Raw genomic sequence first — 17,925 nt, 5'->3', positions numbered from 1 at the left:
CCAAGCATGGCTAGCTTAGAGCATGTAGGCAGAAATAAATGAGAGTGTCTGCTTAGAATGAGGAATGAAAGGACAGCAAAAGACAGTTTCTGACAATGTATTCTCAAGACAGCTGCCCAGGGTTAGAGTTCCGGTATGTAGTCATGGAGCAATACAAAGCCTACTGACCCATATAGAGATCCAATCCATGACCTTTACATCATTAGTCCAATATAGCCTACTGAACTTAGCAGCCAGAAATATAAGCTTACACATTTGGTAAGATTGGGAATTTCGTGTATTCATTCAGGATGCAAGAAGGGTCTATGGCTAGAGTTCAGTCCTCTCTTTGGCTATGTGATTATCTTATGACTCCCTCCAATTTCCCAAGGAAAAACTGCCTTCAAATGCATAATATTCCACATTTTTAGGTTAGAATGTTTTTCATGAACTACAAGAATGCTACAGCACCTTCAAGAAACTGTATATAAAGACTGTGTCAGCATTTCCAATATAAACTCCTATTTCCAGAGGTTTATATCTTCAAGAGGAAAAAAAAAATGTGCTTCAGGGTGAAACTTGGCATATGTAGTCAGAGACTGAGAATGACTTCCTGTACCTCATTTTATAGTTACTTACAGAAGAGTCCTTCACATTCACTACTTTCAGCATCTGAAATTTTTTTAGTAACAAAAAAGGGCCTTAATAGCAGGTTCTCTCTGAGCCTAATGGCAGTACACACAATTCTCTCAGAGTCTATGAATACCAATCATTTCTTTTTGTCTTACTAGGTACCATTGTAACTGTATTGCATGTTTCTAGTTTGAGAGAGAAGGAATATTTTGAAGGATAAATTCTAGGAAACGTTTGAACCCTCAACAAAAGATCAAAATTAGACCAGAATCCTCACTTGCTTTTCTCTGACCATCACCCTTCTCTGATACCTCATTCCCAACTGCAACTATGTCCACATGACTTCAGGGTACAGGCTGCCTTGCTGAATGCTAGACTTTGGATGCTCCTGCACTACAATACTCAGAAAAATTATAAGAAATATACTATTGTAAGTGATTTTCCCTTTTTTTCTTCTTGTTCTTCATTCATTTCAGTTATGTCTGACTCTTCATGATCCCATTTGCGGTTTCCTTGGCAAAGATATTGGAGTGGTTTGCCATTTTCTTCTCCAGTTCATTTTACAGATGATAAAATTGAGGCTAAAAGGGTTAAGTGGCTTAGGAAGGGCCACCAAGGTAGTAAGTGTGTGAGAGTAGATTTGAATTCAGTACTTTACTGCTCCATTTTCACCTTTAGTCCATCATTTTCTCATCTGTAAAATGAGAGATGGACTAGATGTTCTCTAAGATCCCTTTGCAGCATAGACCCTTAGAGCTACTCTCCCTTTCCCCTATTTGCACTGACTACTTCCCCACTTGATATTAAAAACACTTTGAAGAGCTTACTGGTAGATGTCTAAAGCTCAGTCATGCAGATATAATTCACATTTTGTTGGAAAAAATAGTATATAGTATATAGTAATAGTTGGTAAAAATACCAGTATAATACACTTTCCCACAAGTACGTAGAATTTAGTAGAAAATGGGCTCAAGTTTATAGAGCTAATTTGGCAAAAGGAGTAAACGAATAGCTTTCAGTTACTGTAAGTCCTTTTTTGTCCTATGTGGAGTCTTTCTGATTACTGTCTAGCTATTTGCCAGACCTCTTATATAGTCCAGAAGCTACATTTCTTCCATGTATGCATGTCATCCAATGGAGACTGCTACTAGTCATTTCCTGGGATCCTACTAGAACCAAGATGAGACTTCTAAATCCTCCACCTTTTCAGAGTTCATAATAGCTCTCTTTCATCAAGGAGAGAAAGAGATGAGTCTTTGTCTTTTTCTTTCCCTTGTCCCCAAGCAGTTCTCTCTCAGAGATATTACTGGTAAGGCTTCTTCTCTAAAATGCCAGATGATCAAATGCTAAGTTTCAAATTGGCTGAATATTTTATAGAAGGCTTGCAGGGTATGACCGAGTTTCTTCACCTAGTTGAAATGTCATTCACTGATTGACGCAAGAGATGTGTAGACCTTCTTCACTCTAGATCATATCTCTGATTGGTTAAGTTCAGAATTCTGGGTAATCCTCACTCTTAAACCTTACAAAACTGATATTCTCTAATTCCTTGAAACTAATCCCATTATCAGTCCATTTTTCAGTAATCCACAGAATATGTCATCCATAGGATTTGGGAACTGTCTATATGGTAAGGTTGTTCAATATCAGATCATAGTCTAAAACTAGAAAAAGCATTAGGCTGAATCCAACTGTCTCATTCTATAGTTGAGGCACTGAGTCATGTGGCGCTTTAGTGACTTGCCTTAGCACATACAAGCAAAACGCATGCAAGGTAAAATTTAACCTCAGGCTCTCTGACTCCAGAGGCACTCTTTTTTACATCGTGAAATGGTCTGCTTCCTCACACAATCTCCTTGGCTCCATATTACTATCTCCCTATGAGCCTTTTAGAGAAAATGAGCTTTAAGTGAGGGGGCATCCTCTGCCAATGATCCCATACTGCTTTGGACCATGAGCAGAATAAGTTGTCATGGGTTTTACCTCTCAAACTGGGCTTACCTTCATTCTGGTCATACGGAGTATTCAACAAAGACTAAGACCTCTGGTGTGAGGGCTTGCTGAGCCTTCTTAGAGCTGCTCTCTTCCATTGGAGTTGAACTACAAGTATTTTGTGAACTGAAAAGTACTATCTAAGTGTGAGCCGGTATTGTTAATTACATCCTAGATGGCATTTTATGAACATAAGAAAGCAGGCAAAACATTGGGAAGGGAACACCATTACTTTTTGGAAACAATTGTGCAATCACATCTTTTTACCTATTTTTTTTTTGTATGAATCTATTTCTTTAGTGTTGAAATACCCTTGAGGAAATTCCCTAATTCACTTTGGGAACTAATACCTAATCCCCTTAGCCCTCACAAATCTTCCTTCTCTTTTTAAAAAGCAATTACAGTCCAGGGCACCTACTTCAGCATTTAGTTATATTCTATCTGTGTTGTTTGCTGTTGGTTTTTGCAAGTTGACCTTCTTTACTTTAATTGGACTTTGAGAATCTCAGGGGCTGGTGGATCATGCTGCTGTTTTATCTCCCAAGATACCTTGCACCACACTGAGCACATAATAATTACAAAGCAAATAAATAGTTGATTTCCCACTTTCAATCAATCAATCCACATGCATTTATTAAATACTTCCTATGTGACATATAAAGGCTGGGAATACAGAGAAAGGCAAAAATATAGCTTCCTGCCCCCAAGGACCTCACATTCATTTTTAAATGTCATTCATGATAAGCAATACAAATTCTAGATTTTCCTAGTTTACTTAGGAAATAAGATGATTCATTCAAAGGTTTTCTTCTATCGAGGCTTCATCATAGATGACAGCTGGATCTTAGAAGCAACTCACCTAGCCACTCATGACAAAATTATCATCATTTTGGAAGTTAAATGTATAATTATGTTTTGGATATTACCCATATATGTGTATATTTCTGTGAATGTAACCTGTTTGTCCAGGTAAAACAACCATCAATGAAGTCCTTTTTTGATGCTTCATTGTGACTCAAAGATGGCCTTCTTTAGTTCTCTAGAACTATGTCAGCAGAGTATAAACTCAGCAAGTCCAGAAAGCTGGGAATCTTCAAGTACTTGGAATAGTGACAATAGTGTGTTTTGTTTGAAGGCTGACCTAATGAAATTCAGAGAGGATAATGCTAATCATGATATTATTTTAGTGTTTGCAAAACATTTTACATTGTTTTGGTTTGTTTTTTAACTTGATCTTCACAACAACGTTGGGAGATTTACGTTTTTTTTTTTTAATTTTACAGATGAGGAAATCAAGGCAGACAGTGGTTACATAAGTTGCCCAGAGTCCCACAGTCAGTGAGTGTTGGAGGCCAGATTTCAATTCAGATCCTCCTGACTCAGGATCCAGTTACTTAAAAGCAGGGACTATCTTTTGCCTGTTTTTGTATCTCCAGTGCTTAGTACAGTCCCTGGCACATAGTGGGTGGGTGCTTAATCAAAAGCTTATTGACTGACATTCAGCCACCTTGCTCCTGAGTCTCTTTAATCACAACTCCTAAAGACAATTTACTAAGTTGTAGAGAGGTTATGATCTCCATTGATGCAGATTGTCATGCCTTCACTGGTGAAATCAATGGATCCTTGAATAGTTAAGGTAAAATGAAACAAATAACTAAAGCTATTTCAAAAAATAAGGAACCGTTTAGGGCAAAGCTTTACAACACATAAATTATTTGTCTTGATGAAACAAATGAGAGAAGGCCAAAGGATGTCATTAATTTGATTGTATGATTAATAATAATCTAGGTTAAAAGGATGCAATTATTTTTATTATATATCAAACTAATTTGTCGTTAGACTTAGCTATCATCTCTATTTCAATGACAAATTTTATCTAATTTTAGATGCAACATTTTTCCAAGATTATAAAAGGGAATACAAAACACTTTATGATCTCCAATTAATTTTACTTTACTTTAGAAAAACTGAGAACCATAAAAGTTTTAGAATTATTATTTTAATATCTTATAATTATTTAATAATCTTATAATTATTATTAGTAATAATTAGTCATTGATGTTTGGCTTTACTTCTCTTATGCTCCTTGAATGGAAGGTTCCCATAAATGAATACTTGATGCACATCATTGTACACATATCATAGAAATAAGTTTTACAACTAAAATTATTTTCTTAATGCCAATTATTTGTCTTTACTGAAAGGTTTTCTTTTTAGGTACCTTTCCCCTCCCTCCACCAACAATGATTTTGACTATTTAAGTTCCCTGTTTCTTTTGTCTTGCCTTTACTAATCGCCCAATTTGGTTTTATTTTAGAGTCTAGCTGCCAGATGAGAACACTGGACAGTGGGATCGGAACCTTTCCACTCCCAGACTCGGGAAATCGTTCCACTGGACGGCACACATGCAAACCAGAGACCTCTATGGAATCTGAACCCTTCCTGTCTCTCCAGGAAACCCTTCCCTCAGCTCCCCACATCAAAGCCAAAACCCTTGAACGAGAAGTGCCTTCTGCAGCAAATACCCAGGGCTCCCTAGAAAGCATCATTGTTCATTCCACATCTGATCCAGTCATGATTGCCAAAGGTATTCAACCTTTTCAAAGTCGCCTCCCCAAACCAGCTTCCTCAGGTAAAAATGCCAATTACCTTTCAAATTAGGTTGCTTTCTTGCCCTGGTGTCTGGTTTTATTAGCAGATATCCCATAATAATGCACTCGTTGACAAAAATGTAAAATATGTGGCAGAAAAGGGTCTTAGCATGGTTGTCTGAGGTGAACAACTAGGTGACCTAGAGCAGATGAAAATGTTGATGCTCAGAAAATTTAGTGATAGTCTAGAAGGTAAAATAAAATGGTTTGCATAAGGTCATGCCACTTACTTCTAAAAAAAATAAAATCTCCACTTTCACCATTAAATCATAACTTGATATTCATATCATATAAGAGTAAAAGCTCACATACGCAGTATAAACTTAGATAGGTAGATAGATAGATAGATAGATAGATAGATAGATAGATAGATAGATAGATAGATAGATAGATGAATAGATGATAGATAGATGATAGATAAATTGATAGATAATAGATAAATAGATGAGAGATAGATAATAGATAGATGATAGATAAATAGATAATAGATAGATAGATAGATAGATAGATAGACAGACAGACAGATGAGAGAGAGAGAGAGAGATGTAGATGGGCACACACATATGGATCTTAATTTATAGACCTGAACTCTGAATATGAAGCAATTTGGGTTCAGGACATAAGTTTAACTCAAATGTTGTTTGCCCTCTAACTATAAACATATGTCTTCTGACATGTTCCTATCATGTACAAATATATTTATGTGCCAGATCATAAAAGGCTTATTTTGATGTATCAGCAGTGATTATACATTAACTGCAATCGAGTGAAACTGGAGCTTCCCAAAGTGTGTAGTTCCATGGGAAGTTACAGTCAATTGAAACCAGCTATTTTGATTAAAGGTAGGAGTAGTTTAAGGTTCAAAGTTTTTCATCACACACTACAGATTAAACATATTTATTGCAGCCCAGGGTGACACTAAATGATTTTTAACTTGTATGGTTTATGATGCATTTCTCACACAAGTAATTGTATCTAGTCAGCAAATGAAGTGGGGTATTAGGTTGAAGACTTTCACCCATGATTTGGTGATTAAAATGGAACCACAAATATAGACTGCATCATAGGTTTGTGAGAAATTAGAAGAGAAAGGTTTTAATTAAATAGCTTTGGGTGAATTTGACCGCAAATCCCCTGAACAGTATCCTACGCATCTATAAGAATGCAAAGTCTTAGCTTCTCTGCAAACTCTTCTCCTCGTTTCAACCTAAAGCCCTACTTAAGAGGATTTTAATGCATATTTTTAAAAGGAAATAAATGCAGTTAATTAATGGCACAGCTTCCAGAGATTCAGAGGAGAAATCTTAGTTATAGATTATATGCTCCATGCTTGAATAGTCACATGTGTGACCTCAATTCAACAGTGTGCTGTAGACTAGACTTCATGATTAAACACTGTCATTATAACAAATTGAATAGAAACTGCAAGCATTGAATTGCTTCATAAGAAGGGGAGAGTAGGGAGATAGTTTTGATCTTCCTCCTAATAGTCACTGCACTGGCATTCCAAGGTTTGTGTCTTAATTAAATTGTCATAAGAAGATGTTAAAAAGTGGTATATGGTAGAATGCCAGATCCACACATTCCCAGATGTTTTCTTCTTATTCTTTCCAGCCCTTTCTCTTCACCAAATAAAAGTTGCCTTTGAATTCCAAAGACATTGCTTATTATATTTAAGTAAATATGTGTGTGTATTTAAGTAAATATATGTGCGTTACATATGCATATACACATATTTATGTATATGTGTATGTTTCTATTTATGTACATATATATATTTCTCTCTCCATATATGTATACATTTATGTAAAAAATCAGGGCTCTCCTTTCCTGTTTGTGTGCTTGATTTTTATCTTTCTCTATATCAGTATATGAAACCGCTGCACAAATCTCATGGTTATATTGAAAACAGAGTCACTACACCTTTCCCTTATATGCAAATTGCTTCAGAAAGGATTTTCATGATCCTTCATCTTGTTGATTGTAGAAGGAGATGCAGTAAATTTTTTCATCTGATATTCTCACTAACAATGATCCCTGGATACAATTAACTTTGTTGATTTTTTAAGCTTATTTTTTTAGAAAGGCATTAGTTTTAGAGTCAAAGGTCCTGGGTTCAAATATTGGGTTAATCACTTTGACTTTCAGCAAGTTTTTAGACCTCAGTTTTTGTGAAAAGATGGGTTTGGAAACAATGATCTTTAGGGTCATTTCTAGTTCTTTATTTTTCCTTTTTTTTTCCTCAAAATTTTACAAAACCAAATAAAACAAGTATTTTCCCTGCTGGTTCTTAAGTCATGATTTCATGAAATGGAGATGTTTTCTTTAATAGCTTTTCTTTTCTTTGATAGCTTATAAGACAGTTGGAATTTTTTTAGTGCCTTGCGTTATCACTTTGTGCTACTTTGTTTATGCTTATAGTTGTCCACATTGTTCCCCAGAGAAGATAAGTTCCTTGAGGACAAGAGACTGTTTCTGGTTGGTCTTTGTATCCCCAAAGCCTAGCAGAGTCCTTCAGAATAATGTAATCATTATGGGTATTGGTTATTGTCATACCCTAAGTATGCAGGATTTCTAGTAACTAGGGATACCGTTAATAGCATGCTAGATAACTCAGATGCTTTTGACAGTACTTGAATTCTTTGTTATGCCTTCACTCCACTCTTTTTCAAAAGTATTGGACAAATGGATGCTGACCTCAGTCAGTCAATCCATCAGTCAATCAGTCAACTAGCCAAAAAACATCCACTAAGGGTCTACTATGTATGAGCACTGTGCTAGGTACTGAGGATAAAAAAAAAAGAGGCAAAATATAGCCCCTGCCCTGAAGAAGCTTACAACTGAAAAGACTATAATTAAGTTTAATTATAATTATAATATTAATCATATTATTGATTATTATTTATCAATATATTATATATTCCCATATATAATATATATTAATTAATATCATTTTCTTCATTCAGGAATAAATAACTTAAAAAGGCAAAGTGGAACAGATCTGACACCTCAGGCATCATTTGAATATGCTAGGGAAAAAATGGAGAATGGGACAAATCTCCCTGATTGGAACAGTGACAAAACCACCAAGATTCAGGAACAGGTAAGATGAAGTGTAAAAGAAATTGTTGTGAACAAAAAAAAAACTTTGGAAGCTCTAAAAAAAAAGATTTTTTTAGCATATTTTAAATGACGTGTTTTTCTTTAACTTTACCTTCTGTCTTAGAATCAATACTGTGTATTGGTTCCAAGGCAGAAGAGTGACAAGGCTTAGGCAGTGGGGGTTAAGTGACTTGCCCAGAGTCACACAGCTAGGAAGTGACTGAGGCCAGCTTTGAACCCAGGACCTCCTGTTTGTAGACCTCACTTTCAATCTACTGAGTCATCCAGCTGCCCCCTTAAATTATGTGTTTTCATGTGTAATCAGTATTGATCCTTCATTCACAAGTGATGGTAAAGAGTAATACAAATAACAAAACCCAATAAGGACAATATAGCCATTACTGAATAATATCAATGAAAAGTCTTTCTTTCCCTCTGCATTCATATCATAGTCACATCTTAGTTTTCTATAATCTCATTCCAAATAGCTTAGAGTATTTTTATTATCCTTAGACCAGAAATGCATCAATTATTTCCTGAACAGTTTTGGGACTGTGGAAGCTCCACAGGTAGCACTTATAGGACTCATTTAGTTTTTCTCTTATCTCTTTGATCTTTATATTGCTTTAAAAAAAACCCTTATAGTCTGTCTTAGAATCAATACTATATATTGGTTCCAAGGCAGAAGAGTAGTAAAGGGCTAGGCAACAGGGATTAAGTGACTTGCCCAAGGTTGCATAGATCGAAAGACTCTGAGATCATATTTGAACCCAGGACCTCCCAACTCTAGACCTGGTTCACAATCCCTTGAGCCATCCAGCTGCCCTTTTGGATCCAGGTAGATCAGGTATTGCATCCTCATTTTATACATGGGAAAAACTGAAGCTGGTCCAACATTGGGTCCTCTGCTTTCATTAAAGTATTTAAAATTTGACAGCTTCAGAAGCTAGAGGTGCAGCCAGGCCAGCCAACTGCCCTGCAACCATCTCTAATTGGGTGGGTGGGTGGGTGGGTGGGTGGGAGCCTCTTTTAGTGTATAGGCTTCAGACACACTGTTCACATGAGACAGAGTCCAAAAGAATGGCAGGCTGCAGACAGAGCTGGAGTCACAAATCAAACAGTCTTCATGAGTGCACAGCAAGGAAGGACCATTCGAGTGGAGGAGCTCTCCTCATTTGTACCTCCCACATATATGGAATCGTCACTCTCAGTGGCATCCTCTCTGAATCCGAGGAGAAGTGTGTTTGTGAAGGAGAGCAAAGCTTGTCAGTCGAGCCACTTGCATCCATCCACAATCTGTAGGGTTCTAAATTAATAATTACCTCGTTTGCCAATTCCAATTCTTAACAGTTTTATTTTCCTGTTGTCTCCTGTCCTCTTAGAAATCAGCATATCCCATCCCTAAACCCTTCCTACAGATAAAAAAGGGGGTGGGGAGCATGTTGAGCCAAGAAAAGTGAAAAACTGGGTCAATGTTTACTTTTTTGTTCCCAAGGTTAATTAGTGTTTTTCTTTTTCTTTCTTAAATACCCTTTTGATGTACTAACAGTCCCTAATGAGGACAGTTAAATAAACAAACCATTAGGCTCAGAAGAGCACAAATAATAGATATCTGGGAAAAGTTAGTCCCTTTAAAGAAATGTGCAGAATGCTGAGCTGGTAACTATGGGAACTTCCCAGTGTCCAGGATAATGGCAGTTTGGGGTTGATGGCTTAATTACTGTACTGGCCATTTCTGTAACCTTGCTAATTGAACATGCTAGGGAACTTATCTTGAAGCAAATGACCAGCTCACCAGAGTTTTTCTTCTTGAGGGGGAAGAAGGGAGGGGAAAGTGAGGAACAGAATTTGGAGCTCTTTGGACCTAGTGGCAGATGAAAAGGAATTTTCCCATTCTCTGTAATGTTCTGACCCATTTGGATTTACTTGAGTAATCTTGTTTTGCTCACTTAGGACAAAGTACCCTGAGTTTGTATTTATACTGATGGTGGCACTGACTAGCATTATGAGAATAATGATTTTGGAAGTAGAAGGGAGAAATTAGGGTATTAGATGAAGAGCAGCAAGCCAGGTAATAAATAAACAGGAAGCCCATTGGGTATGGAGAGCATCTGTCTGTATGGGGAAAAGTTAATGATACCTGTCACTGAGCTGGATCCTCTTGAGTTTACATTTTAGCTCCATGTTTCTCCCAAGATCTAGTCTACGAGTGGGTGCAGCAATTGTGGGTACAGATTGTCTAGAGACATCAATGCATTTTCCCTTACTGTATTCTTGACACTGCTATTGTGTCTTTAAGGAGTTTATTCCTGAGCCTGGAATCTCCAAAAGAGTCCCCAATTGAGTTATCTCAGTAATAAAGGGATGACTATAAAGATAACTTGGTTCTTAATTACATACTTTGGTGAGTTAAGACATCCAATGAGCCATGGACCGAGTTTTCTAAACTCTATATTACAGTCATGCTGCTGTGGCTATGGGCCTGTTAGCCTTCCTATTATGGATGGCTCTGTTTATGAGGTCGAAGCTCCCTCACTATATTTTGCTTTAGGCAGAAATTGGCAGAGAAAATCTTCGCTTAGAGACATTAAAAAAATTATTAGAGATCGACTTGGCAACTCCTCACAGATAAAATAGAAAGAAGAAACACCATCTCAGAATATGATTTGTGTACCTTTATTTCCAAATATATTGGTGCATCTTGAGGAATATTTTTTAGTGACATGATAGGCAATAGTTATTATATATAATCACTCAAATTTTTCCTAGGCTACCAAATTAAGAATTGAAAAATGCAATGGTGATTTTCTTTTTCAAATGAGATGTGACATGTAATTTGAGTGGGAAAAAATAATAATGTTTTTCTCATGAATTTCCAACTTATAAGGATTCTGGGCATTCATAACACCTCAAAGTTTGCACTCATTTATTAGTGGCCCACTAACCAGAAGCCACCACTTTGTTTTTTGTATCTTGATATTCATCTGAAGAATTATCCTGACAGACTAATCACACCAAGGAGGTCTCTAACATGGGGAAAAACACTAACAGGCTGAATGATTTCAGAAAAAAAATTTCTCAAATCATAACTTTAGTAAAATATTAAGAATTCATAGTGCTCAGAGCATCTAGGTGGCTCAGTAGATAGAGCACCAGGCCTAGGGAGAGGAGGTCCTGAGTTCAGATTTGATTGATTCTAAGAAAAAAGATAAAGATTAAAAATAAAAAAAAAGAATTCATAGTACCCGGACAGTTTAATTAGTATGTGCAGATTGAGTTTTGGAAATGAGTATCTAATATTATCTGACTCATACTTCTATTTATATTAGCAAGCAAGTAAAGAAAGGGAACTTTTTTATCATCCCACTAGGCTTTCTTTCTCTTTTTAACCCTGTGTCTTCTATCTTAATGTCAGTTCTAAAACAGAAAATCAGCAAGAGGTAGGCAATTGGAGTTAAGTGACTTGCCCAGGGTCATCACCTAGGAAGTATTGAACCCAGGTCTTCCTGACTTCAGGCCTGGTAATCTAGCCTCTGTGCTATTTCACTTGCCCACTCACTAGGCTTTTTGATGGAGATTATTTCACTAACATACTGTGTGATCTTTGGAAAGGTACATTCCTTTTCTGGTTCATAAGTTCCACATCAATAAATTTAGCAGCACCAGATACATGATCTTAAAAATGCTTTCCAACTCAATTATTTTAAGGTTCTACGATGATCCAATTAAAGGTAGAAAGAGAAAGAACCCTGCAAATATTTCCTGGTCTGTCCACCTGCAAGGTTCTTGGGCCTAAAGACAATTTGAAATTGCCTTATAAAAGAAAGAAAAATTTGAAAAACTTCCCAAGTATCCCAAGATGGAAAACAATATCAATAATTGTTAAAATAATTACAAGAGGAATAGCTGTTTCCAAATATGCAATAACAACCTCAAATTAAGGTTCATGTAAAATGGGTTAACAAAAAAAATTTTAATATGTATTAAACCATGACCCAGCATCCATATAGTTAATGAATGTTTTTTTCTTCTCTTTTCTGACATAGAATAAATACCAGCCAAAGTTTTTAACTTATTTTTCATTTTCCAAACTGATATACTTAACTATCTACCTGACACACACCTTAATGAGAATGCTCTGTTGATCCATCTTTTCTTCCTCTGGGACTGAAATATTTGTCCACAATGGCACTCGAGAAGTACCCAGTGAATGTGTGATATTAATAAATAACTTCATTTTGCTGACAAAGAAAATCCTAAAAGGAACTTCTGTAAGAACATGCCTGTGTCTATCTTGGACATACCAACATAGTCTTTGTATCTAGTTTAGAGAGTACAGGTCAGATCATGTGTCCATTACAACTTCCTTGAACAGTTAAGTTGAGTATCAAGTAAGGATAGGAAGAATAAGATGCCTAATTTAAGGGAATGCAAAGTTCATAATATTCTCCCCCTTGGATATTTCAGTTCCCCTTCCTTCTCTTTAATCACATTTGAAAACATCATATGCTTGAATTTCCTTCAGTCAAAGGGTTGGTGCTTATCCTTATTTCTTCCAGAAGCTTAGTTTTCAAATCAAGGCATGAGTAATATGGTAGAAGAACTCCATTTAAGGAAACTTAAGAGGAAAAAAATAGCTAGCTTTATTTAAAAGCTTATTTAAAAAACTTTAAGGTTCACAATGCTTGTAACAAATATTATCTCATTTTATACTCACAACAACCCTGGGAAGTTGGTGCTATTAATATACCCAGATTAAAGATGAGAAAAAGGGGAGCTAGGTGGCAAAGTGGATAGAGTGCCCACTCCAGCATCAAAAGTCAAGTCAATTCATCTTTCTGATGAGTTCAAATCTCTCCTCGGACATTTACTAGCTGTATGACCCTGGGCAAGACCATTAACTTTGTTTGTCTCAGTTTCTTCATTTGTAAAATAAGCTAGAGTAGGAAATGGAAAAAGTCACTACAGTATTTTTGCCAAGAAAACCCTAACTGAAGACACAAAGAGTCAGACATCACTAAAAAATGACTCAATGACAAGAAGAACAAAGATAAGAAAACTGAGACTGATGTTAATTGACTTGCCCAGGGTCACAGAGAGTTAGCAAGTGTCTAAAGAGTTGAACTGATATTCTTCACTGCAGGTCCAGTGCCCTATCCATCCCTCCATCTAGCTGCCTTAAAGCATGTCGCCATATTTAATGTTGCATATGGAAGTTGTTTACAGTTATTTCATTTATTTATTCCTATGGACAGTATCACATGCAAGGCACCAAATTCCAATACATTTCACCTCTAGTTTATACTAACAAGGGTTATGTGTAAGACTTGATAACCAATATATTCTTGGACAAGGATAGGTTGCTTCTGCTCAATGGCTGGGAAATTATTATGTTGGCAGTCAAAAGGTATAGGAAAAATATAGGTACAAGCCCACAATCAGTAATCATTTCCCCCATCTCATCCCCATGATGTTCTTTCTCATGGGCCAATGAGCAAGTGCCCTAAAAGCCATCAGGGGAATAGCTTGTTTTCATAATTGATACCCATAGAACTATGACAGCCTGTCTTTGAAAAGAACAAGAAAATGGTTGACTTCATTTAATTTTACTATTTTGGCATCCAGGTAAATGATTCAGTTTTTTGACATAAAGTTGGAAGGCTTGAATGGGTTAGCCACAGCAAGAGGGACAAGAAAAAATTTTTGGTCTAATTAGGAATAGAAACTCAGCTTTTTAAAAACATGTTTAAAAAGGTCCAGTCGTGGAGGCACTGTTTGCTGAGGTTTCTAGTGGAAAGGAGAACGTTTGCTGCCGGTGGTGCCCCTTCTCTATTCCCATCCCTCTCCTGGGATTTTACTGTCACCATTTCCCCTGAGGCTTCTGGAAAAAGAAGAGGCATTTACATGGTATAATACATAAAATTATGCACCTGGAATCAGGAAGACCTAAGTTCAAATTTATCTTCAGACACTTACTGGCTGTATGTCTCTGGAAAAGTCACTTGAACTTGACTTCTCTATTTTCCTGAACTATAAGTGGAGATCATAATAGCAACTATTTCACAGGGTTATTGTGAGAATCAAATGAGATAATATATGTAAAGTGCATACTTAGTACCTGGCACAGAGTACACACTTAATCAATTCTTGTTGGCTTCGTCCTCTCCCTCCCCACCCAAAAGAAATGAAGACTCCTGATTTACAAGCATTGAGTGGCATTTTGCCCCACATTAAGTGCCTTGTTCAGTATCTGTCTGCTCATTTACATGAGGCAAAATATGGTTAGTTCTCCTGCTTTTCTAAACCACACACATTAACTCATAAAACACTAATGGTAAATACTTGTCTTCTTTCAAGGTTGGCTTCTTTAGCTTCACTTTGAAAAATGTTTGGAAAAGTCTAGGTTGTTAACACCAAGGCGGCAGCAGAGAGAGCAGAATTTAGGAGCTGTTGTAGGGAACCCAGCAGGGGAAGTAGCAGGGAAAATTAATTTTGTGGCTTCATTTCCTCACTAATTTGCCAAGCTGGGTGGAAAAACGAATGCTGCCCGCCTATTCTAGCTAGCCCAGCCTCGGAGATGGACTGGGCATAGACAAAGTTGACAGGGAAAGAAGAGCTTGTGGGAACCTTGGAGAAAAAAAAAACAAGCCAAGGAAGGACAGATAGTTCAGGAGATGGAATGGAAATGCTGAGACCCCAGCCTCCGGATTAAGGGAGAAAAGAAAGTCTACCTAAGAAGTTAGGACAGGCTAGGCAGAACCAGGGAAGGAGAGCAAAGAAGAAAGAAAGGATCCAAATGATGCTTAAATGCTAATAGCACTTGGGTTGCTCTTTTGTTGACTCCTCTCTGATGATATCCAACAGCAGTGGGTAGATCTGATATTACTCAGAATGGGAAAACCTTATACACACCTTTTCTTTAAGAGCCTATCTCCAGAGCTGTTTATATTAAATCCATTGGGATTAAGGCAGTCTTAGGGGCAGGAAATGTTGACAAGAAGTTCATGTATTGTATGAAAGCAATAGTATAACATATATCAGACTATTTACTACCTCGGGGAGGTAAGAGGAAGGAAGAGACGGAGAACATTTGAATCCTAAAATGTCAGAAAACAACTGTCAAAAAATTGTTTCTGCATGTAATTGAAAAAAAAAAGGTTTTTTTTAGAAGAAAAGAAGTAAAAAATTATTATGGAGTAGCTAGGTGGTGCAGTGGATAGAGTACCAGGCATGCAGTCAAGAAGACATGAGTTCAAATCTAACCTCAACCCTTACTAGCAATATGACCATGGCCAAGTCACTTAACCCCTTTTGCCTTAATTTCCTCATCTGTAAAATGATCCAGAGAAGGGAATGGCAAACTGCTCCAGTATGTTTGCCAAAAGAAAGCCTAAATGAGGTCACAAAGAGTTGGACATGACTGAAATAACAACATAAAACATGATCTTTGTCCTAAAAAGCTCCTTGAGAAAATAGAACATATACTAATGAATCTAAAAAGAAAATAGATTAAATGGCCCTCACCCAAGGTCATCACTGTCCTAACCTACTTTGTAAGGTCTATGGGTGGAGGCTATGATTCTTATTTCTATAGGATAGCCACACAAAACAATACATATCTTTACATACAAAATACTTGTTACCTTGATAAATGACTACCAAGAGTACAAATTAGCAGGGAGAGGAAAAGCTCAGGAGGTTTCCAACATGAAAAAAAAAATATAACTGAGTCTGATCATCCCTATTATGAATCTCTAACTTTCATATCTTTAAAACTCCATTGCCTGGAAATGCAAAATTTAACTAAAAAAGTACAAAACCCAAGAGCACAATTATTTGACATTCTTTTAAGTGCGACCTGTGGAGTCCCAAAAAATCAAATACCCTCGACAAGTTCCTAAAATGTAACTTCTATAGTATAATTTTGAGGAGTCTGCCTGAGCAAGAAACTAGGTCCACCAATATCAAATAAACAATCCACAAGTATTTAATAAGCATTCTTACATGCAGACATTGTGCTAAAAAAGGAAAAAGGAAAGAAAGGAAAAAATCCCCTGCTCTATGTGAGACAAAAGTTAATAAATAGGAATATGCAAAGGTACAATGAAAAGAAGTTAAGTCATAAGACTTAACTTCTGAAACTTAACAGCAGGTATGCCTAGGTGATTCAGTAAATAGAGATGCAGGTTTGAAAATGGGAAATCATGAGTTCAAACCTGGTCTCAGATATTTTCTAGCAGTGTGACCCTGGGCAAGTCATTTAATTCCAGTTGCCTAGTCCTTACCACTCTTTTGCCTTGAAACTGGTACTTAATATTAATTCTAAGAGAGAAGATAAAGGTTAAAAAAGAAAGAAAGTTTATAGTGGTGGGATATTTGATGATTTCAGTTATCTTCCTGGCCTTCAGTTTCTTCATTTGTAGAAGGAAGAAGTTGGGCAGGATGGATGCTAAATTCTCCTCTAGGTCTAGAACTATGATTCTTTTGATCCTGTGAGTAGGAAAAAATCTAACTTAAGAGAGGAGATTTAAATGGGTTGGAGAGCAGGAAAATTTTATGTCCTAAAAACAGCATTTGAAAAGGTGGAAGTGATCTGGAAAGCTTTCTAGGTAAAGAAACAGAGATGGAAGATGGAGATATTTCTGTAAGAAGACTAGCAAGTAGAGTAGAATTACTGGATTGTAGAGTGTATGGAAGAAAAAGTGTTAGAAGACTGGGAAGGTAGAAAGTGGTAAGATTATGAGGAGCCTTAAATGCTACACAAAGATCTTGGAAATAATGGGAGCCATTAACATTTATAGAGGAGGGTGACTTGGTCAGACTCATGCTTTAAGAAAATCACCATGGCAACTGTTTGGAGAAAGGATAGGAATGGGAAGAAATTTGAGACAAAGAGACCAAGTAGAAAGCTATTGTAGAAACCAAAGAACTCTTGAATTTTCCATTGCCATAGAGTATCCTCCTATGATCTTCTGTCCAGAAAGGGTCTTTGGCCTAACTCCCTACTCCCATCCATTGTAGTCCTCTGGTATTAAGGTTTTCATCATCATGAGAATCAAGGACAAGCAACATAGCAATCATCCCATTTAGCAGTTCACTTGAAGCAACCCTTGATGGTGACCAAAAGCATCTAGGTTCCACTTCCAGCAATAGTGAGTATGGAAGTACTGAGTATTCTGGGGAATAGATTCCCACCATGCTGGTCTTCTAAAATCAAACACAGGGCATTGGTGAACAAGCTTGTTCTTTTGGAAATCAAGTCATCCATTGTTGGACCCAGAGCACTCAGGAAATTTCCAAGTTGCTCTTATAACCTGGTTCAGAGACCAGGAGGAAGTAACATGATGTGAGTCAGAAAAACAGCACCAGGCTTTCTATATGAATGGTAGCACCCTCGACAACGCTCTGAATTCTGAATTCTGAATTATGCTGGGTGTCAAAGCCCATTTCCCTCTTTTCTCCCCCAATTTTCCCCTTCTTATTTACTCCTTAGATTAGGCAGAATTCTTGTGCACGCTTGTATGTTTATGGGTGTGTAAAGGAAAACAAAAGCAAGAAACCAAAAATA

General features: G+C 36.8%; 1 protein-coding gene across 9 annotated transcripts in view; it reads left to right on the top strand.

Annotated features, from left to right (window-relative positions):
• The window catches only part of NCKAP5 (NCK associated protein 5), a 1,174,517-nt gene that overhangs the window by 1,096,487 nt on the left and 60,105 nt on the right, over positions 1–17,925 (top strand). For all 9 annotated transcript variants that reach the window (XM_007494075.3, XM_007494074.3, XM_056797182.1 and 6 more), the window contains 2 exons: positions 4,922–5,236; positions 8,222–8,358. In XM_007494075.3, coding sequence (XP_007494137.2) covers positions 4,922–5,236; positions 8,222–8,358 — 452 coding nt within the window. The remainder of the gene's footprint in view (positions 1–4,921; positions 5,237–8,221; positions 8,359–17,925) is intronic.

This window comes from Monodelphis domestica, chromosome 4 (genome assembly GCF_027887165.1).
Source record: "Monodelphis domestica isolate mMonDom1 chromosome 4, mMonDom1.pri, whole genome shotgun sequence".
Classification (NCBI taxonomy): domain Eukaryota; kingdom Metazoa; phylum Chordata; class Mammalia; order Didelphimorphia; family Didelphidae; genus Monodelphis; species Monodelphis domestica.
Note: the sequence above shows the minus strand (reverse complement) of the source record. Positions and strands in the feature narration are given on the sequence as shown.